The sequence below is a fragment of the Cynocephalus volans genome, chromosome 6 (genome assembly GCF_027409185.1).
Source record: "Cynocephalus volans isolate mCynVol1 chromosome 6, mCynVol1.pri, whole genome shotgun sequence".
Classification (NCBI taxonomy): Eukaryota; Metazoa; Chordata; class Mammalia; order Dermoptera; family Cynocephalidae; genus Cynocephalus; species Cynocephalus volans.
Window position 1 is genome coordinate 118,673,231 of NC_084465.1, and position 27,517 is coordinate 118,700,747.

The 27,517-nt window shown below is 47.4% G+C and overlaps 1 protein-coding gene across 1 annotated transcript; it reads right to left on the bottom strand.

Moving 5' to 3' along the window:
* Positions 1-1,627: 1,627 nt before the first annotated feature.
* SCNN1G (sodium channel epithelial 1 subunit gamma) lies at positions 1,628-26,070 on the bottom strand. Its single transcript, XM_063100919.1, has 12 exons — positions 25,754-26,070; positions 23,638-23,947; positions 21,607-21,797; positions 20,537-20,640; positions 17,833-17,996; positions 7,105-7,203; positions 5,278-5,395; positions 4,621-4,699; positions 4,481-4,538; positions 4,206-4,267; positions 2,291-2,366; positions 1,628-2,008 (listed from the first exon to the last, which is right to left on the bottom strand). The coding sequence occupies exons 1-12, from the start codon at positions 26,068-26,070 to the stop codon at positions 1,628-1,630; spliced, it is 1,959 nt and encodes a 652-aa protein (XP_062956989.1).
* Between the last annotated feature and the right edge of the window lie 1,447 nt (positions 26,071-27,517).

Sequence of the window (27,517 nt, forward strand, 5' to 3'; positions counted from 1 at the left end):
CGGGGATTAGTCTCTAAATGCAGACCTCTCCCACCCATGCATGAAGGACTTCCTTCTGCGTAGAGCCAGGGTGTTGTGTTTCCCCCTCTTCCCGTGCACAATGACATCAGCCTCACCCATAAAAGGTACAGACACGGATTGTATGCAAGATGATGGGTGACAAAGTGCACGGGCCCTGGAGCCAGACTGCCTGGGCTGAAATCCCGGCTCTGCAACTTCCTACTGTGTCACCTTGAGCAAGTAAATTAATCTTTCTGTGCCTCAAAATGGGATAATCATACCTATAAAATGTGCTAATCCAGGGGTCAGGAAATTGTTTCTGTAAAGGGCCAGAGAGGAAATATTTTAGGCTTTGCTGGTTTTGGGTATCTGTGTTGTTACTGTGCGACCCTGCCGTTGTACCGCACAAGCAGCTGTAAACAACATGGACATGAACGGGTGTGGCTGTGTGCCAATAAAACTTTATTGTGATGAACACTGAAATTTGACACGTATCATTTGCAAGAGTCACAAAACATTCTTCTTCTTTTTTTTTTTTTTTTTTGCTTAGTTCAAGGGCAAACATGGGATTTGGCCTGTCGGCTATAGTTTGCCATTCCCTATGCTAATCTGTGTAAGTGCTCAGAGCAGAACCCCACACACTATTCTTGAGCTGACATTGAACACCTACTATGTGTTTAACACATGGTTGCTAGGGCTGGCTGGTTACCTCAGTTGGTTAGAGCATGGTGTTGCAACACCAAGGTCGAGGGTTTAGATCCCCATACTGGCTGCCCCATTAAAAAAAAAAAAAGTGCAGTTACTATTATCAGGTTGAAAGGTGGGAAAATGGTGGTCTGTCTGCAGTGGTCGGCTTATGGGTGAGGGGCAGACCATTGGTGGGGGTGGGGGTCTGTTTTGGCTTGGTGCTGAGGCTGGTCAATAGGAAGATTGCTGAGGGTAGGGTATTGGGACACAATCCTTTATGCATTGGACAGCAGTGCCCTTTAGGGGCTTGAGGCACTGCCCTAGCTGACCAGAGCATAGCCCCACCCCCACCCTCAGAGTGAGGACATCCTACCCTACCCCCAGACCTCCCCCAACTGCACCCCTCCCCCATATGCTCCAAGGGCCCTGGGCCAGCTGCCTGCCTGAGGGCACAGAAGTCTTGCCCCAATGTCAAATTTAAGAAGTTTATTCACCAACAGTGCCAGCTCCAGAGCTGGTACCTCCTCCTATCTTTGGCATCAGCAGTAGCTGTCCAGCCTTGACACCTAAGGTCACATCCTTGGGCCCAGGCCAGGCTGGGGTTTTGGGAGTCCTTCTCTCTCAAGACCCAGCAAAGAGCTCTGCTAGGCCTCACTCTGGCCTTCGTCCATGTCAGCACTGTTTCCTCAGTCCACAGTTTCTCTACAGTGGATGTGCTGACTTGGAGCTGCAAGATACATCTCACCCTGGACAGCTGTGAATGTTGCTGGACAAGGTCCGACGGGTCCCCTGCACATGCTCAGGCTCCACCTTGTTGTTCAAAGCAGGCTTCTAGTCAGTGTCTCTGAAAAGCCCAGAGCAGGGGCAGAGGGTCCCCTCTGTGTCTGGGAGTCCTTAGACCATGGTTGGTCCTGACTAGATCTTTCTTCTCTACCCTGCCTCAGGGTTTATCCAGCACCTGGGTGTCTGTGAGCTGGTTGGAAAAGGCCCTCTCCAAGCGCAAGGTGTTGTATCTGGGGGGCGGCGTGCCGGGCACCTGGATCCCAGGGGCTGGAGGCAGGTGCAAAGCAGAGGTGAAGGTGGGCAGGTCATCGTCTATACTGAGGGCCGGGTTGTCCTGGCCCCGAGGGCTGGGGGGAGCCTCAGGGCAGGGAGGCGCCTGCCTCCGGGCCCACCACTCCTTGGCTTTCTGCCACTGGCGGCGGGCAATGATGGAGAGGGCGTCGATGAAGAAGACCTCGATGATCTCGATGACGCAGACGACAGAGCAGCTCATCCACAGGCCCAGCTGGCCACCAAAGTTAGACAGAAGCATCTCAATCTGCAAGGGAGGCCAAGACACACCATCAAGAGGGACCCCCCTCCACCCAGATGGCATCATGCAGGGACCCCGATTCCTAAAGAAGCCCTGAACAGGCCTGGAGGAAAAAGGGGGCAAGCTTCCTGTCCCTTCTCACTCCATCCACTCTGACCCGAGCCCTGGCTGGCCTCTAGTAGCCCTGCTGGGTCAGGCTGGATCCCCACAGCCTGACTCTGCTCCCCGAAGCCAGGCAGATGGGCACATTTGTAGACCCAAGACAGGTCCCAGAAGGAAGTCACTCACACTGTTGGCTGGGCTCTCCATAATGGATCTCTGGTTCAGGTCTTTGTAGAATATCAAGAGTTTGGCCAAGTCTGTCCTGCAGAAATTCCAACAGGCAGAGCTCCAGTGAGTCGTGAATCTCAGCATTCCACCAGGTCACCAGCCCCTCAGCATGGCTGTCGCCCTCCTGCCCTAGCCCTCAGCATAGCCCAGACTCTGAGCTCCAGGGATTATTAGAACCTGGCCCCTGGGGCTCCTTCCATACCCCAGAGCATGTCTCCAGCCTAGGCTTGGTTCTCAGTTCATCCATTCACTCAAAAACTGTTTCCCAGCCTCTAGACTAAGTCAGTCCACCCCGCCATACGCCCACAGCACCCTGTTCATCATTAAACTTTGACATTTGTAATTGTTTGATTGCAATCTCAAATACATACAGGAGACAGGTAGGTAATGAGAATGAGCGAGGCAGGCTGGGTATGAGGCAATGGTGATAATCGCCATCATAGCAGGTAGTGTTTGTTGGGCATATCTTGTGTGGCCAAGGGCTGTTGTAAGAACTTTGTGTGAATTAGCTCATTTAATCCTTATAACAGTGGTTACAGTGCAGCCTTATCACATCAAGGTCACAGGTTCGGATCCCTGTACTGGCCAGCTGCCGGGGGTGGGGGGAAATCCTCACAATAACACTAGGGGGTAGGTAAGCATATTTTAATTATGCCCATTCTACAGACATGGAAACTGAGACACAGACTGGTGAAGCAACTTGCTCAAGACTACGCAGCTGATAATTGGCTAAGCCAGTATTCAAACCCATGTAGATCTGGCTTCAAAGTTCATGCTCTTAACCACTACACTAAACTGCCTCCTGATAGTACTGTGGTGAACTGGAAGTTTCATGCTCGTTCCAAAGGGGCGGCTATCACTCAGCTGTCTGGTGCCATGCAAGGAAGGAGGGTCGCTGCTACAAGAACTTTTGATCTTCCAGGAAAAGCTGGAAATAATGGGTTACTTTTGTGGGGCTAGATTTGACCTAGGGGTCACCAGTTTGCAATAGTTGGTCTAATGGTTTGTATTGTTTGGCCAAAGTCTATCTTTATTACTACACTAGAAGCATCTTCGGGCAGAGACCATGTCTGCTTGGTAATCCTGGTACCCCCAGCACCTCACTCAACACCTGGTGCCTAGTGCACGCTCAGTAAATGTTGCAGGCCAGATGGGTTCCCACTGGGGGCAGGCCCAGGATGGGCACTGTGGAGATGGTGGTGGCCCAGAGAAACAGGAGTTGAAATGGTGTGAGTTCACCCTCTCCCATCTGTGTCTCCATTTGCTGGCATCCCTGAACTCTGGCCTGACTGACTTTTGCTAAAGATCCCTCATAAAAGAATTTTTACATGGAAAATTCAAGAGGAGTTAAAAGTCTCAAGGCTCAGAGGAATATTATTCTGCCTGGGTCAGGATATATCAGTAAGCAATGAAACAAATTTACTGGGCCATGACCAGTATCTTTTATAGAATTAAAAAGAATAGAAAATATCAGATGGTATCTAAAGGGGCACAGGCACCAATCAATCAGAACGGTTGCTGTGATCAATTAGAGTAGATATAAATGACTGGTTGGCCACACTAGGGTGGACCATCTGACCTCAGCCCAACTGCACTGTACTCCACAAGCAAGCAGTGTCACTGGATTTTTATTTCACTTATATTTTCAACAGGCCACACTGTAAAAAATATTTCATACTGCAGGTTATGGTTAAAAATAAGTTTGGGAGCCCCAGGCCTAGAACAGGGCCCGACTCATGATAGGAGCTCAACAAATATTTGTTGAATAAATGAGTGAGAGAATGAAAAGGAGCGGGTTTGGCAGCGAGGGAGGAGGCGGGAGGCTGGGCACGCGGCAGGCAGGGCAGAGGAAACAGGCTACAGGTAAACTTACTTGTTGAGCTTTTTATTTATTTGCTGGCCTTGGTCCCACGTGAGAACAGGCAGCAACCATTTCTGTGATGGGGAAAGAAAGAGCAAGCCTGGGGAGGTCCGGAGGGGCCAGCGCCAGCCCGTCTGCCCTCCCTCCCCAACCGCCCCCCTCCCCTGGCCTCAGCAAAACAGTTCCCCTCCTCCTGGACCACCCCCCAGGCCAGAGGACACAGTGAAGACATCAGCGAGGCTCCAGGCTGGGGGACCCAAGGATCAGGAGAGGGCAGAAGGACTTACCTCCGAAACCACAGAGGGCCACTGTGCCAGGCTGGTGGTCAGGGTCCACTCCTTAAAGCTAAGAGGAGGAGGGGACAGAGTGAGTGTGGGTGGCCCGGCCCACCCTGACCTGCTTGTCCTGGGCCTCCAGGTCCACTCACCTGCAGGCTTCCCGGCACACTGACTGGCAGCCCAGCTCCTCCTGGACAAAGGCCTGGTGCAGCTGGTAGTAGCAATACACTGAGGGGCAAGGCAGAGGGCAGTGTGAGTTCAGGGCCCCAGAGCACACCCTGGTGGTCCCCAGGTTGCCAGTAGTGTCCCCCACAGCCTCATTTTAATTATTTTTCCTCCCACCTCCTACAAACACTGGTTCACTGGAAACAAATGCTGCTTTGTGGTGTTGAGAAACAGAATATGGTGGCGGTTAGGGACGTGAGTTGGGGGTTTTGCAGCCTTTGGTTTGGATCCAGCTCTGTTACTTGCTGGCTGTGTGACCTTGGGCAAGTCGCTTAACCTTTCTGAGCCTCAGTTATCTGTTCTGTGAAAGGGTCCTGCCAATAGTTCCTACCTTCTGGAGTTGACTGAGGTGGTCAGGCTCTTAGCACAGGCTGGGGGGTAGCATTTGGTCCTTAATAGGGAATATAATTCGAGCCGGGCTTCACAACAGAAGTGAAACTCTAGTTAACATCTCCCTACCAATGCCTCCCTCAGGCAAGGGGCAAGAGAGGCAGGGGTGCAAGAGTCCCTTAGTACAGGCTGCTTCCAGGGCTGGGGTGACCCTGCTGCTAGGGAGAGCAAGGCTGGCGGGTCTCACTCACTCCAGTTGGGGTGCTGCTGGTAGTTGCAGTAGTTGGCTGCTGGAGGCAGGGGCTGGCTGTACTGGGCACACCCACACTTCTCCACCATCTTTGTCTGGAAGCACGAGTGAAGGCAGATCTGAAAGAGGAGACAAGGCACTCCCTTCACCTCCCTGCATGTGGGTGCCTGAGAGCTCCCTCCCCACCCGTGCCTCCTACCAGAGGGTCAGCCTCCTAAAGCCCTGGCCAACTGCAGGAATGTGCCCCTCATGCCCACTGTGCTGGGGTGGTCCCTGACTACAAAGGGACCAAACAAGAAAATGTATTGAGAATTTAGAGTATCTGAGACATGGAGACTGGTTGAGTTAGGGCTGGGGTGCACATTTTCCATCATGTGAGCACTGACACAGAGATATGTGGGGAAATTGGAAAAAGAAACAGAGAGAAACAAACACAGTCCCCAGTGTTCCATTCTAGGGTCCAAGTACATGGGTGCACCAGGTGGTCCAGTGGAAGAATTCTCACCTGCCACCCGGGAGGCCCAGGTTCAACTCCTGGTCCATGCAACACATCGACCCCAGTGTTCTGTTCTCCAGTGCAAGCCTTTCCCACTGGGCTTGGGGATCATAAGCTTCCACAATATCTGTGAAGCTTATAGAATAACAGCTAATAACAGGGCCTCTGAAGGCAGGCTACTTGGGTTCAAATCTCATGTTTGCCTGCTTTGTGACCTCAGGCAAGTTACTTAACCTCTCTGATGCTTTGCTTTCTTCATCTTTGCAATAAGTATAACACCTACTTCATGAGGTTATTGTGAACATGAAATGAATCAATATATGTAAAGTGTTTGCACATGGTAGCTTCTCACTGATATTATCCAGAGTGTCTTTCCAATGAGCTTATCTTTTTTGGAGGGGGGAGGGGGTGGTATCTAAAAGTCCATTGTTTCTACTTCTTATAAGCACACAATCTCTGACTAATATTTCCCTTTCACTGTATCTCCACCACCTCTCAGCTCAGCTGTGATGTAGTCTGGAGAACTCAGTGCTGAGGGCACCAGGTCCTTTTATAATTTTCATTGACTCTGTGCGTATCCTGGTAGGAGGTGAACTGCAGACTCCCAGAATGTGAGAGGAGGTGTAACAGGTCATTGCACTTCAGGGCTGAAAACTCAAATGCCTACAAGGCTAGCGATGTAAGTAATACACCAGGGGTGGTGAGAAATGTGGGGACCTGAGGATACATGTCTCATTTAATAGAGCAGGTCCACCCTCTGCTAATCCTGCAGGAATATGGGCTCCATCTTGCCAGATTATCCCATTTTTTCAAGAGAAGCTGGAAGTCTGAATTTTCTTGTGAAATTCCCTGACTTTTAAATGTCATCCAGGCTAGGAAAAAGAGGTGTGCAGCCTTGAAAGAGACTGGGAGCTGCCAATCAGCAGCCCCTGATCTAATCAAGCTTCCTCCTGTGATTGTTTAGGGGACACATCTTGCCCATGGTCTTCAGCCAGCAAGGGCACACGTGAAAGCCAAATCCTTGACCCCTCAGCCAGTGTCCCTCCCAGAATGCTTCCATCCTGTCCCTCACTCACCCAAGCTCATTTAGGGAGAGGGCCTGTCTCACTGTACATTGTGTTGCATGCAAACTTCAGTGAATCTATTAGGCTCTGGTTGCAGACAGACTGAAGAGGACTGGAACCAGCCGGCCTCTCTTGTTCTTGAGGTCTCTGGATGAACCCCAGGGTTCCTCACCAGAGTTCCTGGTCCCAGCCACCTCCCAGCCTGGATATAACTTTGTCTTCTGGGTCCAGGCCACAGCCAAGGGCTGGGCGCCTTGCCAACCCATACCTGGAGGGAGTAGGCAGCATCATAGATGTTTGTGATCGGCACGTCACTCCCGTCCTCCGTGCACTGACTGTAGGGTTCACTCAGCTTGAAGGACTCTGTCTGCAATCACAGCAACACACATTCAGCCCTGTCCCCCACCCCCAGGACCCAGATAGGGGGCTTCACCAGCAGCCCATGGGAGCTGAGCAGCCATTTAGTCATTCATTAACAAAAAATTATTGAGCACCTCCTAGGTGGCTGGTGCTGTGGACACTGTGAAATCAACAATGACCAGGATAGACAAATTCCCTGCTCTCATGGAGCTTACATTCTAGTGGGGTACACAGACGGTCAACAAGAAAACAAGTGAATAAGATCATTTCGGATAATTTTGGATAGTGATCAATGAACCTAGGCAGGGAGACTGGGGTGGGGGTGGGGGGCTGGGGAAGATGGGGCAGTGTTTCCCTAGAGTGATTAGGGAAGGTGTCTCTGAGAAGGGAACCTGTCTGCTCAACATGGAATGGCAAGAAAGAGCCGGTCTCATCCAGAAATGGGAGAAGAGGATTGGGCAGAGGGAGCAGAAAGGCTTAAGGCAGGAGGTGGACAGTGTGGCTGGAACATGGCAAAAGAGAGAAATCACTGGAGATGATGTCAGAGAGGGAGGCTGATGCCAAATCATGCCCTGCTGAGAAATTTGGATTTGGTTTTCTGAATGATGGCAAGCCATTGGCAAATCCACTGGGAGGGGATAGGAGGGATTAGAAAAATGAGCAGGGATTATTAGTTGCCTGGGATTCCTTTTCCCTTGAAGGACTCATTTCCTTGTCTTCTGGCCCCAGGAGTCGATCCAGAAAAAGTTGACTTTCTCAGAAAGTGTCAAGGAAAGCCTAGCAGACTAGAATGATATCCTGATCATCAGAGGAGGCAAAAACTTCGTCACTCAAAGTTCCAAAACTTTACTCAGTTATGTTTCATTGTGGTTCACTAAGTTTGGCTCTTGGCTTGATATTTGTCACTGCAAATAAACAATCCAGACGAGCCAAACAAGCAAAGAAAAGCGGGGGGTGGGGGGTGGGGGTGGGGGGTTGGAGAGCATCTCCAAAGGGGGAGCAATAATTGAACATAAATTGTGACCAGCTTATGGCCCGGTTCCAGGGTCGGCGTGTGTGCGTGCCTACGCATAGGCATTTTGAGGGGTAGGAGGAGGGAGTGCAGGGAAAGGGGAAATGGATGGCAGATTTGTGGGAGGGAAGACAGTTCTGTTCTCTTTGCAGAATGGTAATTGGGAAAAACAGAACCAGGAGATCTGACACAGTAGAAACTGCAGACATCTCAAGTGGCTGTAATCTCTTTCTGTTTGTATTGTAATTCATCTGCTGACCCATTAGTCTCCCTCAATTAACTGCAAGTACCTCAAGGGCAATTGACAGTGCTGGGTTTAAAATGTTTAAACAACAGAAGCAAACAAAGGAGAAAGTAGCCTTCTGGCTTCCTTTCTTCTCCAGGGTACGCACACTAGCAAATCAGATCCTGCATCTCCGACAGACAGACAGACAACGGACACATGCTCACACATTCACTTTGCCCTGCAATCCGCCCTTCTCACGAATGATAAAGAGTGGGCATCTCTCCATGTCAGAGAACAAACAGACATAATAGCTGACTAGCAAACATATTTAGAGCTTCTAGATCATGCCGGGGCTGTGTGCAAAGATGCCCAGCAGTGGCTTCCCTAGAGAGCACCTCAATTCCGTGTCATCCTCTAAGCTTCTCAAGCAGCAGGCTTCCTGTGCAGAAGTTCCTCTGGACCTGCAGGTCCTGCTGAACTGTCACCAGAGCCTGGAATTACAGCTGCAGGGTTTATCTGCCCAGGGCAGGACAGTACCACACCTTGGCACTCAGGCGAGAGGGTCTGCCTGCTCAGGTAAACCACATGCGGCCAGCAAAGGTAGCTGGGGCCCCTCTAGCGTGAGGACCACCCCATGGGCCACTTCCAGGAAACCCATTGTGAGAAATCATTCTGATTTCTATGCTCTCTGAGCACTCAATGGCCCTTTACTCTGCAGTGATGCTTATCAAACTCAGAGCTGTTGGGTGTTCCAGGTTGTTCTGGAAGCAACTCAGGGTGGGGCAATGGAGCAAGTGGTCTTTTCCAAGATAGAGATTTTTGGTTTACTTATTTATTTGTTTTTTGGCAGCTGGTTGGTCCATGAATCGGAACCCTTGACCTTGGTGTTATAACACTGCACTCCAACTGAGCTAACCGGCCAGTGCTAGGGCTTTAGCTTCTCAAAGCCTCAACTGGTGGCAGAGCGCTCTTCCCCTCCCCACCCCACTGCCAGCTTTCAGAACCGCTGGCTTGTGGAGGGTGGGAGACATTTTGGCTTCTGTCCTGACCTCTAGGGGCAAAAAAACAAGAGAGGGTATATGTGTGTATATATAAGCAAATTACATGTGTATATGTGTGCGTGGGTGTGATTAGATATGTGTGTCTGCATACGTGTGTATATGTAAAAGTGTGTGTGTGTGCATGTTCATGGGTATGTGAGTGTATGCGTGTATATATGCATATGTATGTGATATACATGTGCATGTGTGTGAGCAGGTATGTAAGTCCGTGCATACATGCATATATGTAAAAGGGTGTGTATGTGTGTGCATGTATGGGGGTGTGTGAGTGCATGCGTACATATATGCGTATGTATGTGGTGCATGTGAGGGACTCAGGACCCATTTTTACCATTTTTATCAAGCCAGGTCCTATCTGCTTCCTTCTGAGCATCCTGGGGAAGGGAGACATTTGCAAAGGAATCCGTAGCTCACCTCTTTAAAGGTGTGAACTGTGCCCAGGAGAAAGCCCCAGTGGCAGCAGAGCCTGAGGGGCAGGGAGGTAGGGGATGTGACAAGGGGTGGCCTTTATCAAGCTTCCACAGCTTGTGGGTTCAGAGAACCAGCTCCGGCCTTCTTTCAACATTGAGGATTTCCAACCAGCATAATCTCTCCCTCACCTGTGAGGTGCTTGGCTCAGCCAGGCTGCTCCCAGTCAGGGACTACTGTTCTCACATTTCAGTGATAACCACTGTCCCAGCCAGTAACTCCCAAAGTCACCCTCTCAGGGGGACTGCCTCACTGTGGCTTAGAGGTTTTCAGACTGTGTTCTGTCTGCACCTTGTCCTAGGGCACTCAGCGGGCTGGTCTCCCAGGCTGATGCAGAGCAGTCCCACATTTCTCTGTTTCCATTGTGTCTCTTTCTGGGTAAGATTTATTTGAGTTAAAGACTCTCCCTGTAGCAAAAAGGACTCCTCTGCTCCCAGCCACTGCAAGCATGGATGAGGTGTCCACCAGCCCCAGTCAACAGGCCAAAATGGTGCCCTGGGCTGCTGGGAGTGGCGGGAGCCCATGCCTGGCTCTGGGGGTAGGACAGGAGGGGCCCCTTCTTTCCCTCGGTGGCCAAGCCCTGCCCTTGTTTCTCAAAATGGGCTGCTGCTTCTGCAGTGAGAGGACAGCAGTGACAGCTAGGCTGGAGGCAGAGCAGGTGGACAGTCCCCTTCTGGAACCTGTGCAGGCCTGAGAGGGACTCGTTGTTGAGAAGGCTTTGGCTGCTTTGGGTCTCTAGGTTGTCTCAGGGGCCCTCCTGACCATCTCCTTGACCATGTGCATAGATGGGCTGGATTCTGAGGACTGCTATAGGGCTTCTTCTGGAGCAACCATGTTGTGGTCAATGGCCAATCGCTTCTAAACAAGCAACGGCCCTTGGCAGGGTAGATAAGGGTCACCAATACGGGCTGTGGAGTCCAAATAAGTATAAATTCAGATTCCCACTGTGCTGCCTAGTAGCTATTGAACTCTGATTAAATTATTTTACCTACCTGAGCTTCAGTTTTTCAAGAACAATAACAAGGCTTTTTCCTGATTGAGCATTTAAATGTGCCAGGATCTACAGTGTGCATCTTATGTGTACGAACTCACTTAACCTCGACAACAGGCCCACTTCACAGATGAAGTAAACAAGACCCAGACAGCTAAGATAATTTGCCCAGGTAATATGAACAGTAAGAGAGAGAGCTGAAAGTCAAACCCAGAGTCCACCTCTTAGCCATGCACCTCTAAGTATTGTTAAACAGTGAGGATTAATTGATCCCAATGCCTGTAAAGAGTTTAGCACAGTGCCTAGCACATAGCGAGCTCCCCATGAAGGTTGGTTTTAATTATTAAAATATGTATGACCTTCATGCATGACCTCATCCACTCCTGATACAGCAACATGATTGACTGATGCTCCCAAATCTGACCTCCAGACAAATCTTTTTCCTGAGACCCAGCTGACCACTGGAATGTCTACTTAGGTGGCTCACGCATACCTTAAACACACCGTGTCTGTGGGAGATTGCAAAAATGGCTCAAATCTTACCATCCCATAAGGAGATAGTCTATTTTCTACCTCTTGAGTCTGGGTTAGTTGTGTGACTTAAACTTTGGCTAATGGGATGTTAACAAAAGCAGAGGCTTGGAAAGTGCTTGTATATTAGATCTTGCGTTCTCTTGCTGAGCTTGGGACACTGAGACCACCACGTGAGAGTCCAAGCCAGTCAGCTGGTGGAGGAGAGGCCACGTGGGGGAGAATCAAGGTGCCCCAGCAAACGCCATGAGAAAGCACTGTTTGAGATCAGCTGAGCCTGGTCTGGATCAGAACTGTGCAGATGAACCCAGCTGAAATTGCTAATCCACAGACTGTGAGCTAATACATGGTTGCTGTTTCGAGCCACTAAGTTTTGGGGTGGTTTGCCCATAGCAAAAGCTAACTGACTTGATGTCTAAAACTGAACTCAGCACTTCCTTCCCTCCCCTAAACCCTGCTCAATCTGCTGCATTTCTCATATTAGCTAATGGCATCACACCTATCCAGTTGTCCAAGCTAGGAACCTGGGCATCATTCTAGAAACTTCTCTCTTTCATCTCATTTAGTCATCAAGAGATGCTTAGAAGTATCTTGAATCAGCTAGCTCCTCATCATTCTTGCCCACTGTCTGGGTTTGTCTCTCATTCTCTCTGGCCTGGACTACTGAAAGTCCCCCGCTTGGTCTGCCTCCATATTCTCGCTTCCTCAGTTTCTCCACCCCCACCACTCAGCCACCTGAATCACAGATCTGGTCCTATTACTGCTGTCTGCTGCCTGGGGAGTCGAGTCCAGATGCACCAGCCCAGCCTCAGGCTACTTTTCAAGTTCTACCTCCCACTCAATCTACTTCAATTCAACAGATAAAGTCCCAGTTCAGCAGTGTGCCTAAAATGTGCCAGGCCCTGCACTACAGAGAAAGCAGACATTGAACAAGTAACTAAAAGTATATGCTAGGACAGTTTAGTATTTGATGGTAAGCTCTACATTCATACAACAAAATAGTATATTGCCATTAAAATTGGGACCATAGAAAACCATTGAGTGTCATGGAAAGATGACGATATATTTTGAGTGGGGGAATAAAAACAGGTTACAGAAGAGTATACTCAAGAGGGTCCCATTTTCATAGAAAAACAAAACAAATAAACAAATAAAAATATTAGAAAAGAGAGTGGACGGACTTTGCCTAGATGGGATTATGGGTGGTTTAATTCTATTTTGTTTGCTTTGTTTTGTAATACATTAGAAATGTTACTTGTTTATGATAAAGTTTGCAATTCTAATCAATGGCAAAAAAGAAAAGGATTACTCAATATATGGTGTTAAGACAATTGGTTAACTATTTAGAGGAAGAAACAAATTTGATCTGTACTTCACATCCTCAGGAAAAAAATTGTAATGGGTTAAAGTATTAAATGAAATAATAGAATAAATGGAAGAAAACTCTGATTGGTATCCAATCTCAAAGAGGAAAATCTTCCAGTCTGAAAGAGGAAAAATCTTCAGTAACCATAGTGACTAAAGAAGAAAACAAAGACTTTGACTATGTAAACATTCAATGTTTTGCATGCGAAAAAGGACCACAAAGGAAACTGAAAGGGAAGCACAAGGGGGGGGGGGAAGATATTTACAACACACGTAGCAAATAATCAGTATCCTTTATATGTATAATATGCCAACATACTGTTATTAATAATATAAATATATATATTTTGTGTAAATGTATCTGACTCATGAAAGAAGAGGGGTGCTAAAATAGACAAGAAAAATCTTCCCTAACTCTTCTTTGCCTCAAACTTATTTTTCCTTTCCTTCGTATTTTTTCTTAAGAGTACTTTTTGAGCACTTACTACATTGACTCATTGAATTCTCACCAGCCATGAAGTAGCATTATTATTATCCTTATTTCACAGATGAGGTAACTGAGGCACAGAGATCACACAACCAAAGTGCAAAGCTGGGCTATGAATCTCAACCATCTGAGCTTTTAATTCCCGGTTATACTTGTGAACAGAAGTTGCGCATAAGATAGAAAGGGACACAGTAGGGTTTGCAATGACAGTGGAGTCTCCCCCTTTCCCATGACCCAGCTCCACACCCCCCTGGGTGAATGGTACCCCGTTTTCCACATCCTCATCTCCCATTCATCATTCAACCCATGGCACTGTGTTTTCTGTTCCACTCTTTTCACTGAAAACTGCTCTGGCAAAGAACACCAGTGACCTCTTGGTTGCCAAATCCAGAGAACAACTTTCGCCTTTGACCTCTCAACTGCACTTTGCTCTCCTGATCACACCTTCCTTGCAACTCCCTTCCTTGCTTTATCTGACACCATGTCTTTGCAGATTCTGCTCCTACATCTCTGCTTCTGTTTCTCTGTCTTTTTTCTGCTCAGCCCTTAAATGTTTGCATTTTTTAGGTTCTGTCTCAAGTCTTGGGTGATGGCATTTATTTTTAAGTTTAGAATTACCCCCAGATTTTCTCCTGAGCTCTGGGTTTGTAGTATCTACTCACTGGACATTTTATTTTCAGTTTGATTTTTCCGAAAGGTACCACAAACTGGGAGTGTCCCAAACTGAAGTGGTCATCTATTCCTCTAACCCTCCTCTTGCAGTCCTTAATTCTGAACCTGGCATCACCCACCACATGGCTCAACCAGGACCTAAATATCAATCTAAGTTCTCCTGGTCCTGCTTGCTAACACTGGTTGTCCAGCCCTTCTTCTTCCACGCTGTGATATCCCTAAAATCCATTCTCTCTGCTCATCCCCACAGCCACTTCCTCAGTTAAGAGTCTCGTCATTTTTTTCTGGAATTACTATAAATCTGCTGCCTCCAGTACATTGATTACACTTCAACCCAAGTGATTCTTCACAAAGCTTCACTACATGGCTTAACATACTTTCTGTGACCCCTTTGTCTGGACTGGCCCTTCTTGACACTATTTGCCTGATGCTTGTCCTTCAAGAATTCATCATTTAGAAAGCCTTCTCCAATAGCTTCTGTCTGGGCATCCATCCATCCATCCATATTTACTGAGGGTCTGCTGTGTTCCAAGCCTGGAAACAAGACAGACGAGGCCCTTGTTTCACAAGGATGGGAACTGTATTACAAAGATATGTTGAATTTTGTCTTCCCCTGTTAAAGGTAAGATCTTTGAAGGTGGGAGCTCTGCTGTGTTCATCTTTGAGTATTCAATGCTTTGGACAGACACACAGTCCCTCAATGAATAAACAAAGTGCTGTTAACCAACCGCCTGACCACCTGACTGAGTCTAACAGCTTAACACACCTATTAAAAAATACATCAACAAATAAATGAGAAATAAGAAAGGAAGGAAGTCTAGTTTGTTTGGACTTATTCTTAGTGACCCTCTGCTGACCTCTTAGTAATCCCTGTTTTTTTATTGTTGTTCTGCATGTTCATAAATCAGACCTAGAGCTGACTGACCCTGCTCTGTGGTTTAAATTTTTTACATTTCAAATTAGGTGTAGCAGAAAACTCACCCATATTTTTGTTTACCCACTATTGGGAAAGAGAACATTGGCTTAACAATGTGATGGGTATTTCCAAGCTCAGAACAACCGGTGGGCAGAATTCCTCAGTTCTCATACTTTTGCAAGCTCTAAAAACTCATCCCAGTTTGCAGATACAGTGAGAAGCAGAAGGGACGGAGAGGGCAAAAGGCTAAGGGAAGAATATGACACAAATCCCAGGTCCTTCCTCAGGGTGCAGATAAAACTGTGTGGGAAATGCTGGAGCAAAATCTTTACAATTGTGATCTGAGAGTTTTGCCATCTACCAGTGAACAAAAGAATCAGTGGCCCAGCTACTTAAGTGGTATCCCAAAGCCTTTTTATTTTTTATTTTGTCGGCTGGCCAGTAAGCGGATCCAAACCCTTGACCTTGGTATTATCACAGTCATGTTCTAACCAAGTGACCTAACCAGCTAGCCCCCAAAGCCTTTTTAAGCCACAGTTTGAGCAGACTGGGGCTCAAGACTTTTTTCTTTTTTTCTTGGGCAGTCAGCATTCACACAACCAAGCTGGTACACATTACTTCTCTCCCACATTGGAACAAAGCCACTAAATGACATGCCTCTCAAGAACTTCTGGTTTGCCAGAACAACCATCCTGATAGTTTCCTTTGTCCAGGGCTGTCCCTTGGATGGGGCACCCTGAGGCACTGAAACCACAGGTTTATTCTGTAATATGACCATTCTAATTCATCACCTCTGCTGTCTCAGCTTAAATATCACTCCATCAGGGAAGTATTCCCTGAACATCCTCCCATCTCCCCCCATTAAAATCAATGCCCTCGCTCAGGCACTTCTATGTTATGCTCTCATGCATCCTGCATTTCTCCTTCATATCACTTATGGCTATTGCAATGAATCATTTGTGTAATTTTTTGTTTATTATTGATCCTCTCTGCGGGACTCTAAGCTCCATCAGGACAGGGACAGTGTCTTCTACACTGATGTATCCCCAGTGTCTAGCACGTAGGAGGTGCTCAGAAAATAACTGTTGAATGGATAAATGATGGACAGATACCAAGTTCCAAAGGCCCACCATATCATTCATAACCCAATTCGAAGCTGTTTGTGGCTGTGCTAGACAGACCTTCCATGTTACTCAAGCTTCACTTTCATTTGGGAAGACACACTTTGCTTCTCCTCTAATTCTGGATTGCCAAGTTTCTAAGGCCAAGGTTCCCAAATGTGCTGCCTTTCGGAATAACCACTGGAGTTTGATAAAAATATGGATCCTTGGGCTCATCTCCCAGAGGTTCTGATTAGTAGATCTGAGTCTGATGATCAACCAGGTTTGGAAACCACTGCTCTGGAGGACAAGTGTATGAGGGAGGAAGACTAAGAAGTTTAACTTGGGATATTAAGGTTGGATATAAATAAAGGCAAGATGGACCTAATGTCAATCGACTGGGGATTGTTTCAGTAACTTATCCACACAATGAAATATTATGGGTCTTCAAGAAGAATGAAGCAGATCTATATGAATTGGTATGGAACAATTTCCAAATGATAGTGTCCAGTGAACAATAGGGCAGAACAGCATTTTGTATTTGCATAAAAGGAGAAATGGAGCTAGCTGCTTAGCCTGGTTGGTTAGAGTGCAGTGTTGATAACACCAAGGTCATGAGTTCAGATCCTTGTACTGGCCAGCCACCAAAAAAAAAAAAAAAAAAAGAGAAATGTTTACACCTATACACACACACTTGAATAAGACTAGAATACTCCTGCTAAGACACAGAAGCAACCATCATGGTCTCGGTGGAGACAAAGGAAGGGACTAGAGGTCAGGATGGGAGGAGATGCACACTGCCCGGTACACTCCTTAGTAAGGTGGGTGTTTTACTTTCTGCATATACCCCTTTAAATTAGTTCTGGGCTGGCCAGTTAGCTCAGCTGGTTAGAGTATTGTGTTGATAACACCGAGGTCAAGGTTTCAGATACCCGTACCAGCCAGCTGCTAAAAAATAAAGTAAAACAATTTTAAAAATAAAAAAAAACAAGTTCTTAGTCATTCTATGTGTGTGTGTGAGAGAGAAAGAGAAATGGACAGATAGACAGATGGACACCGGCATAAAAAGACCCCAAGCCTGCAAACCAAAAAGACTGCATACACAGTGGAGCAGCCAGGGGCATGAGAGCCCACTCCTCACCCTGCCCTCTGCTCCCATGGACTCGGGGATTGCGGTCTGCAGGCCAGATGTGCTTCTGTTGACAGGTATGAGTGTTCTCAGCACCCAGTGAGGTCAGAGAAGGTCAAAGACTTGGAGGGAGAAGGGATTCTTGGTAAATGAGGTGAAATTTATGGAAGATATCAACCTTTGATAGCTCAGTGATTTTTCATTAGCCTTTAAATAGTTGTTTACATGCTCCATGGGCCTCTAGGCAGTCCAGAAGGATGGATGTTAAGATGCTCTATTTATATTACTGACAAACATATAGTTAGTGTCTAATATCTTTCTTCCAGCACACGTTCCATAAATGCTGGTGTCTTTCTTTGGGACGAAGAGGTTCCTTAAACTTTTCCCCAAAATGACATCTAGTCCTTGTTCTTCCAGACAGAAGATACAAATACAATGGTACTTCAAAACATTCCTCGAAAAATAGAATTGGAAGATAATACCAATCCTTCCATGAACTTTTTCAACCACCCTCATACAACCTTTAGTATAACTACTAGAATCGGGGTAACCATTGGAAAATACAGGACTATGTTCCTTTTTGAAACAGACACCCTTTTCCATAAGCTGTACCTCATTGTTTATCCTTGAAAAAAAAGTGTCCTCCCCAAGCCTACAGAAATCAGAACATTCTCTTACCAAGTGCATTCCTATGGAGGTGGCCATTGCAGTCTCAATCTCTGTCCCCACGTCTTCGATGAAAGGGTATTCATCCTGCCGGTGGATAATCACCTTAGCCCCAGTGGAGGACACAAGGAAGGGGTTATATTCCTCTTCATCTATGTACAAGATGACTTGCAGCCCTGGGAGGATAAGGCAGCCAGCTGTGGTCAAAGGCTAGGAAAACATTCCCGAGGGAGTAACCTACCTCTCCCACTGCTTTGAGACCCTCAAATCCAAGACGCAGGCATTTCCACTAAGTGAGAGGTGGACAAGGGCTAGACAGGAGCTCCATGAGGGTGGGTGTTGTACCTGACTTGCTCACTGCTGTGCCTCCAGAGTTTAGCCCACAGCAGGCGCTCAAACACAGTATCACCATGGCAGCTCTTGCTAAGCATAAAGGAATTGCTACCCTGCCTGAGATGTGCGTCTCCATGTGGTCCTTTGCAATGGGACGTTCTGCACTGTGGTTGCTTACCCCCCAGGGAGAGCACCCAGGGAAGAGGGAGTCACTGATGGTGTGTCTCATCCCTGGCTCAACTTCTCTCCCTGCCCCTGCTCTTGTCTCCCGCAGTCTATTCTGTACCCTGCAGACAGAGGGAAATTGGAAAATTGGAAATCAGACTGGGTCACTCCCTGGCCTGAAACCCTTTGGTGGCATCTCACTGGGTATATGGGAATGCCACAGAGTAAATCTGACTGTGTCTGTCAAGGCTCTGATGACGCAGGCCCTATCTACCTGGTCCCCTCCCACTGTCCCACTCCCTCCACGAGCTCCAAGAACACTGGTCTCATTTCTGTTTCTAGAACACAACAACTTCATTTTCTTCTCAGGGCCTTTGTTCTTGCTAGTCCCTGGAATGCTCTTGTGTGGATCTTAATACAGATCTCCTCGTATTCATATAAAAGGCCTTTCTGGACCTCCTTATCTGAACTAAAACCATCCTGACCCAGCCACTCTGACTTCCCCGTGGCAGTTTTCTTCTCCCCACTAGGATTGGTAACTAGATAGTGTCCATGTGCTCGTTTACTCATGTGTTATGTGTCTCTGCTAAGACTGAAGTCCCCTGAAAGTGGAGATGGTATCTGTCTTGTTCACCTCTGTGACCCTGGCACCTAGAAGAATGCCTGGCATATAGCAGATACTCAGGAAATGTTTGTAAATGAATGAGTGAACAAGCAGGGTCTATATGCATTGAAAGGAGAGAATTTTGAGAGTTACTCTGACCTTCAATTTGTAAACAAGAGAATAGAAGCCCAGAGGGGGGAGGTGATCTGCTTGAAGTCACACAGCCCACAAGTGCCAGAGCCAGGACTCTGCAACTCATTGCTCTCAGTTCCCAAACTACTTCTCCCCACTGGGTATACACTCTGAACTACAGTTTCTTGCAGACTTGGTAAGAACACAGACTATGTGGTGACAAAGGCCAGGATTCCAGTTGCGGATTTCCTTCATGAGGCCTTGCCTTTCCTGATGGGAGCAGTCTATGTGTCAAATCATGTTCAATTTGCATAGGACCTTTCAAGAATTCCTTTGGTGAGCAAGCCAGGCCAATCTGTTGAGTTCCTATCTTCCTAAAAAGTCATAGCAGTAAAATAGTAGTAGCAGTAGGATTGGAAGTAGTAATGGTGTTCTAGGTGCTGGTAGTAGCAGCAATGGTAGCAGACAGGAGCAATGCTAGTAATGGTAATAACCTAGTAATAACAACAACAACTAGCATTTATTGTGTGCTTCATGTGTGTTACGGCTTAATTTTACCACGCTAAAATTCATATGTTGAAACCCTAACACCCAATGTGATGATATTTGAAGATAGGGCCTTTATGGAAGTAATCAAGGTTAAATGAAGTCATAAGGTAGGGGCTTTATTGTGATAGGATTGGTGTCCTTATAAGAAGAGGAAGGGACATCAGAGTACTCTCTCTCCATGCACCACAGAGGAAACGCCATGTGAGGATTCAGAGAGAAGGCAGCCGTCTACAACCCAAAGAGAGAGGCCTCACCAGAAACAAAATTTGCCAGCACCTAGATTTTAGACTGCTCCACCTCCAGAACTGTGAGAAATAAATGAGTGCTATTTAAGCCACCTGGTCTATGATATTTTGTTGCAGGAGCCTGAGCAGATTAATAGAGTATGCACCAGGTCTTGCTCTAAGTGCTCTGTGTGTTGAAGTCCTCTCAGTAACCTTTTTTGGGAGATGCTATTAATATTCCCACAAGTGTAGCAACTTGCCCAAGGTCAAACGAGTGACTGGCAGAGCTGGGTTTTGGCTCCAGAGTCTGTCATCTTAACTAAGATACAGGTGTGTCTACCTCCCTCCCTAATCTCCTCTTCAGCTTATCTGGGTTTAACTCTATTGGGAAGCCACCTGCCCAGTATTACTCACCCCAGCTATGAGCTTAAATCAGACTGGTTTTCCAGCAGAAGGATCCCCAGTGATGACCCTGTTGCTCTCTCAAAGGCAGAGGAGAGAATTCAAAAAGGAAAGCAGACACCGATATGGAAGGAAGGACCAACATGAGCGTGGGTGGAAACATTGACAAGGAAAAGTGGTGTCCCTGGTTTCTGGCCCAGTGGAGAGAGCCTGTGTTTCTGGAAGGCTCAAGCATCCCCAAGTATCTTGCTGCCAGTGTGCTCACTGTTAGAGGACCTCAGGGCCCTCCTGGTGCAGGTTAGCTTACCGTACTCACTGCCCCCAAGGGAGGTGCTGAGGATGGTCTCATTTCGTCTGTTGTTGAAAGTGTAGCAATTCCCATACATTGGGTGGTGGAAAAGCGTGAAATTCCTATGGAGGAAGAAAAAGGGATCAGGGAGGGCTGTGCCAGGAACTCCCCACGTGCACGCTCGCTAACATCTAGGTGGGCAATGCTAACGGGGCCAATCTCTTTTGGGACAATTAATGATAGACATGATACTTTCCCCACCTTTTCTGGGATAAAATGACAGACAAGGTCCCTGACTTGGGTTGACACATAACGACATAGGATTAGACTCTGCTTTCTGCCTTCCTTACTCATCCTCTCACCTCCATCTCTATCCTCACTTGACATTCCGTGCGCCCCATGTCTGCCCCAAATACCTCCACTCCTGAATTTCTCAGCCAACGCTTGACATTCCTCCCTTCAAATTCCCAGTCCTAGGAAATGATCTCCAGAAGAATCTCTTATGTGACTTTAGAGCCCACTCTCAGGGAGACATGATTCCAATCACTCAGTTTTTGCAAGGATCAGTATAAAAAATCTACTAACATATAGAAAGGCAAGAAAGGCTTAGTGCTTAAGGAGAATAAGAAAGCCCTTCAGACAAGCAGGAATGCTTTAGAATGCCCCATCCACTGCCCAGTCACCCACCAAGGATCTGAGTGTTATCTTAAAGGTGGAAAGATTTGAAAGTCAGCCTTTCTCTCTCCCTCCCACCCTCCCTGTGTTCTTTCCTTCCTTTGTACTAGACAGGCGGTTCTCAATCATTGGTATGCATGATGCTAATATACAAGGTTATACGCACACTATCGATTATTCTGTTTTTACGAGTAAATTTAATTTAATAAGTTTAAAGATATTTAGACTCTATGCACCTACACCTTACTCACTGACTCTAGAACCTAGTTCCTGTGCCAGTTGTTTCCAAAGGACAGGGTCAGCGAAAAAAGCACAGTTTTCTTTCCAGATCTACAGTTGGGCTGTGTGCAAGGGGCCTGGTACTCAGAGCTGCCAGTCCTCAGAGGCTGAGAGAGCAGCCTTTCTCTCCTGACCTGCCATCACAGGACATCCCATCAAAGAAGCAGGTAACCAGCAGCTCCTCAGCAGAATAGCTCATGTTGATTTTCTTCTCCAGAGGCACCTGTGCCATAATGTTCATGTAGTGCAGCTTGTACCACTCCTGAATGGCATTGACCCCCGAGCTGAAGGTGTAGGTGGCACAGTCAGAGGTGTCATTTGGACACTGTGAATAAGAGGAGACACCAGGCTGAAGCCATCAGTCCTACCACTAGCCTTTAGCAGGACTGAAAGGACGAGTAACTGAGACTCCAGGACAGACACTCAGGGAAAAAGGAGGGATACCTGGGGCAAGGTTAGGTTTCCTTTCTGCTATGGTGAATATCCCCCCATTAAGCTCATGTTGGAGCTTAATTCCCAATATGGTATTTGAAAGGTGGGACCTTTAAGAGGTGATTGGACTGTGATAGCTATGTGCTCAGGAATGGATTAATCCATTTATGAATGAATGGTTACCCCAGAAGTGGCACTAGGAGCTTTATAAGGAGAGCAATTGAGCATGTTGTCATGCTCTCACCCAGCCCTCCTTATGTGATACTCTGCATCTCCAAGGGACTCTGTACCAAGAAGGCCCTCACCAGATGTGCTCCTTTGACCTTGCACTTCTCAGCCTCCAAAACTAAGATACAAAATTTGTTTTCTTGTAAATCACCCAGTTTTAGTATTTTGTTATAAGCAACAGAAAATAGACTATGCACTCTCACTTGTGGGGTCTGGGAGAGATCACCCTCAAGCCTCAAGGACCAAAAAGGGGCTGAGTGAGGAAGGACACAGAGTCCCACTCCTAAGACTCCATACTACGTCTGCCCACCAGGTGAGAATCAAAAGCAGCCCCTTCAGGGCCCCCAGACATCCAGAGTTCACCTGATTCATGCTACTGAGTTCCTACACAACCTTTCTCATTTCCTATTAAGCAGTCAAGAAAATCTGGATTCTAGTCTGGATTCTGACACTGCTTCTCTGCAGGATCTTGGGCAAGGCATTACGTATCCATTATTTCACCTACCAAATGTTGATTGAAATACCATCTTTCCCAACCACATGTGGTAGGTGGGAGGAACCACATTTGAAATACATAATAAGGAGAGCTTTATAGGGAAGCTGTACATGCCAGATATTTGCATCACACAGGGCTTGGAAACTCTCTTGAAAGGACAGATGTCAAAGAATTGACTGGTATCTAGGAGATCCTTGTGGTTATCCTATGAATGGGCCCAGGAAGACTCTGAAGTCTCAGTGATTTAGAAGAAGAGCCATTTTTAGGAGTTGTGACTCGCCATGAGTCTCACAATGAGGAATCAAGGCTACAGGATATAGAAGTAGCTCTTGTTCTCCAGAGGTCGCTGGGGCATGGAGTGGTGGTGATCGAGCTTGCCCAGGAAGGAAATGGAACTCATTTTCAGTGAATGACTGCTTCTCAAGGGCCCCTCGTATGGGACCAGAAGAGGGGATGAGAAGCTGGTCCACAGCACCTCATGAAGGCACGTACTGCAGGGGACACTGGTGTCTCCAGTGTTTATTATTTATTTACTTTCTTCCTTCTGGTGTCTGTACCCCAATTTTGCTTTGAGGGAACTTTCTTTTCCCCCTTTGGATATGGTCTGGTGAGATGGTCCTTGCATAAGCCAAGGGGTGATCAGGTGACCCAAATCCAGCCAGTCAGCTGGCCTCATTTAAGCATTACCAAAAAGACCAAAAACAGGGGAAGCTTTTTTAATCTGGCAACAGTATCTGAAATGACTTTCCATCATTTCTTGCTACCTAGATCCCTGGATTTTTCCCTAATTTCTGCCCTTTAAGAGGCCTCCATGAGCTACTGGTCACCTTCTAAGACATCTTCCTGTAACTGAAGATGGCCAGAGTCAGTTTCAGGTGTTTGCAGCCAAACCATCCTAACTGGCTGTTCCGGTGGGACTACAGGGGCTAACGGCAAGGCGAAGCATCCCTGGATGAGCCACTTCCAGCCTGTCCCATGCCCCCAAACTGTGAGGTTGTGAATTTCTTACCAGTTGGAATCCCACCACCTGCTTGGACTCATGGACTTGCATGAAATTCGAAGCCTTGTGGATGACACTCCCGCTGACCTTGCGCTTCTGTCCCGTGAAGAAGTCCCTGGCCTTGTCCTTCTCATCTTGGTCGAAGGCTAGCAGAGGGACCAGGTTGAGGAATTTGGGCCGTATGCCCTCCCAGGCTGTACTCCAGGATTCTGCCTCTCGGCGTTTCCGAGACTTGATCTCTGAAAAGCCATACAGGGACTTCAAGGCCGCTCTGGTCTCCTGCTCCAAGTCTGCTAGAAGGTCGCGCACCACGCTGTACCTGCAGAGGTGAGAGGGAAGAGTCAGGGAGGGAGACCCCTCCAGCAGAATGAAGGCACTTGTCCAGGCTGCTTTTCTACGCCCCCTGGCCAAGGAGATCAGGCGTTTCATGACTCGTTCCATCAAACTGGCTCCTGCACATGGGGAAGGGCTCATGGGTGACCCTTGTGTGACTCCCTGTGGCTTCACCTCTGCCACCACTGTCTGCTTGCTCTCGGGGTGTGTTGATGAGTTTGCCCTAACCAGCATTTCTGGAGTGGTGACTGTCAGGTGCCTCCCATAAACCAGCCACAGCAAGAAGTAAATAACTAACCAGGAGTCTTCCTAGGGTGCGGGCTCCGTTTCCACCTAACACACTTTGTGCCTGCCCAACGATTGTCCTCGGATCAGTATTGGGAGGAAAGAGGGTATTACTGTCACCTTGACAACTCCCAAGAACACAGAAGAACGATACAGGAGTTGACTGCCTGAAGCATAAAGACAACTTTTTCTAAAAGGACACCATCTTTTAATTTTCACAAGGCCAAATGGTCCCATCCCCTCTCAACTCTCAACTCTCTCTCCCTTGCTTGATGCAATGGCAACATAGCAGAGTGGTTGAGAGTAGAAACTCCAGGGGCCAAACTACGCAGGTTCGAGTTCCCCATCCTCGTATTGGCTGTGTGACCTTGAGACAAGTCACTTAGCCTTTCTATATCTCAGTTTCCTCCTTTGTAAAATGGGGTTGTTGGAAAGGTTCAATGAGTTTAGAACATATATAATACACACATATATATATAAAATTAAATGGTCGCTATTATCATAGTAGTATAATTTTACTTGTTAATGTTTCACTCCTCCAGTACAATGTAAGTTCCACTAGGACAGAGACTGTTTGGGTTGTTTAGAACCTGGCATAGCACCTGACACTTTGTGGATATTGAGTAAATGACTATGGAACAAATAATGGATGGAAGGAAGAAAGAAGGAAGGGAGGGAGGAGAGAGGGGGAGGAGGAGGGAGGAAGAAAGAAAAGAAAGAGTTGGGAGGTAGAGAATGAGTCTTGGACCTGATTTTGATTTTGAGCTTTGCTACCGACTCAATGATGACTCCGGACACATTAGTTTCCTTTGATAATCATGATCAACTTGTTTCCCTGCTGTTCCCTTCTTCCCTGGCACCACCCCCCACCCCCCAAAAGCTCTGACAAATCCTGCCAGGCTCTGACCTGCTTCACAGATCAGTTTTCCATAATCCTGGGGAGGACTTCGATGACCCATTTTGAACAGGTTCTGCAGCAGACAATAAAGCTGTACCAAGGGCCAGTCCTGCCCAGAGCCCAGTGATTTCAATTAGTGGAGCTGGGTTCACCAGTTGAGGGTTTGGGGCAGCTGAGATGCTTTCGGAAGGCACCTGGGTGTCACTTCTGAGTCAGCCTCAAGCTCACATTCTGGGGAGAGTGAGCTTGTGAGCTTGGAGTGCTGGGGGGTGGGAGTGTGATGGCTAAGCTGGGCTTAGTGTGTGTGTATGTAGGGGGTCAGTGGGGGGAGGGAGTGCTAGCTCATCCAGGCCCCACCCCCAAGCAAAATCGATCCATGTGGCCCCCTCTTTCTGCTTTCCCTGAGCTAGCCTATCCTCAGAAGTAGCTGATAGACTGAAAATGTGGTGCAGATTTAGAACTCAGGAGCGGGCAGTTTACCAAGGTTAGCAACTAAATCAGATTTCTAAAAACCATGTTTGCAGGCTGGAGTGGGCTCCTGGAGTTTGTCATGGCATCTGGACGGGCATGATTCCCCCCTACCCCTCCAGCTCTGTTCCTGCCTCTTACTTGTAGGGGTTGATGTTGCAGATGGTGACAGCAGGAAAATCCAGCTTCTGGAAGTGGACTTTGATAGAAACAGAGACGGTGTAGAAAGAGAAGATGAGGAGGGCACACTGCCAGAAAATGAGGGCCACGGCAGTCAGCGTGAACAGAATCCAGAGGAGGCGCCGGAGGCGGCCGCGGGACACCACGATGCGACGGCAGCCGTGGGTGTTGGTGTTGAGGCAGTACCACTGCATGAGCTCTTTAATGGTAGGTGCCTGAGGGCCTGTCACAGGCAGATTCTTCTTGATTTTGGCTTTGATCTTCTCTCCAGGAGCCATGGCAAGGATAGGACTTGGAGGGCAGGTGTGCTGGGAGGCAGAGAAGAAAAGCAGGTGAGCTTGCACACCTGGCCTGCTGGTGCGTCCCTGGAGGCCAGGGGCTGGGAAACACCAGCCCGTGTTTCCTTTGAGGCCTCCTTCCTCTCTTCCTCTGTGGGCTGGACAGTCTGCATTCTGAGACCTTGGCCCCTTCTCCAGGATATTTGTTTTTGGCTAGCACAGCTGCCAAAAAGGCTGCCTCCTCCTCTTACAGCCCCCAGGCCTAGCCCTGTGGGGGCTGGGTGAGGTTTAACCTGTGAGTCACTGGGTGGACAGGCTCAAGGACCTTTCCTCTGGGTTCCTGGGGCAGGAGCCCTCAGAACAACACGATCAGCACCTCTCTTATCAGCAGGGCTATCTTAACCGTGCCTTATCGCCTTCATTAGCCCCTCCTCCTTGAGGGCAGCATTCCTACCTCATTATGCCCCCTGGTGCCTAGCACAGTGTCTGGCACAGAGCAAGTGCTCAGCAGGTTGTTATTGACAGATGAAATCTGCCGAGAGAATTTCCCGGCAGCCACCTTAGATCATATTTCTGACCGTGTTTTCCCAGCCCTTTCCCTGCTTCTTTATTGCAAGAGGAATGACTTCTGTTTCGTTTCTTCTCTTTACAATCAAGCTCTTAGTGTTTCTAGAACACCCGATTTAACAATAGCCTGCAACTGTTGGCCACTTAACATTTGCCAGGCACTGTGCTGTATTTCCTTGATTCTAAGATACAATGAATTTGGAGAACGCACTTTCATCTAATAACAGCTTTGGGGGAGAGTGTAGGAAAGCAAATTACTGCATTCATCAATGTAGATGATGCATCTCAATTATAGGAACTCTACAATATGAAATAATATTCATTTTAGAAATGAACTAATATACTATATATAGATGCATCTCATGATTGTAGTATTTATAGTCTGTCTCATAAATATGTACAGTCTCTCTATAAATAGACACATAGTCTATATATATTTCATTTCATGTTTCAACAACTCACAAGGTAGGCGTACTATTATTATCTCCATATTACAGAAGAGGAAAATCAGCTCAGAGAAGTGGAATAACTTGTGCAAGATCACACAGCTAGTTAGTGGAGGAGCCGTATTGAAAACTTGCAGCCTTAACCACCATGGTATATGCCTTTGAGGGGCCTGGTATTGTGCTGGGTACTACCCCTCCCTGCCCCCACCAAAGCAGGAAGTTAATGAACAGTACCTGGGACTAAAGGTAAGAGGAAAGAAAAGGGATCCTGAGCTATTTAATGTCCAAAGTCTAGATAGCAAATGTGACCACTTCCCAAAACTTGTCAGCACTAATATTGGGGGTGGTGGGTATATGCAAATTCTGTCCCCTCTGTCTTCCACAGTGCCAGATGCAAATTAAGACAGACTTGAATTAGGGTATACAGCATAGTT

What these genes read in the sequence shown, in the direction of transcription:
- SCNN1G (XM_063100919.1), bottom strand. Translation starts at nt 26,070, where the DNA reads ATGGCTCCTGGAGAGAAGATCAAAGCCAAAATCAAGAAGAATCTGCCT. An exon ending in CCTTGGGGGCAGTGAGTACG is followed by an intron (nt 17,997 to 20,536) that starts GTAAGCTAACCT and finishes TTATCCTCCCAG; the next exon opens with GGCTGCAAGTCATCTTGTAC. An exon ending in CCAGCAGCACCCCAACTGGA is followed by an intron (nt 4,700 to 5,277) that starts GTGAGTGAGACC and finishes CTTGCCCCTCAG; the next exon opens with TGTATTGCTACTACCAGCTG.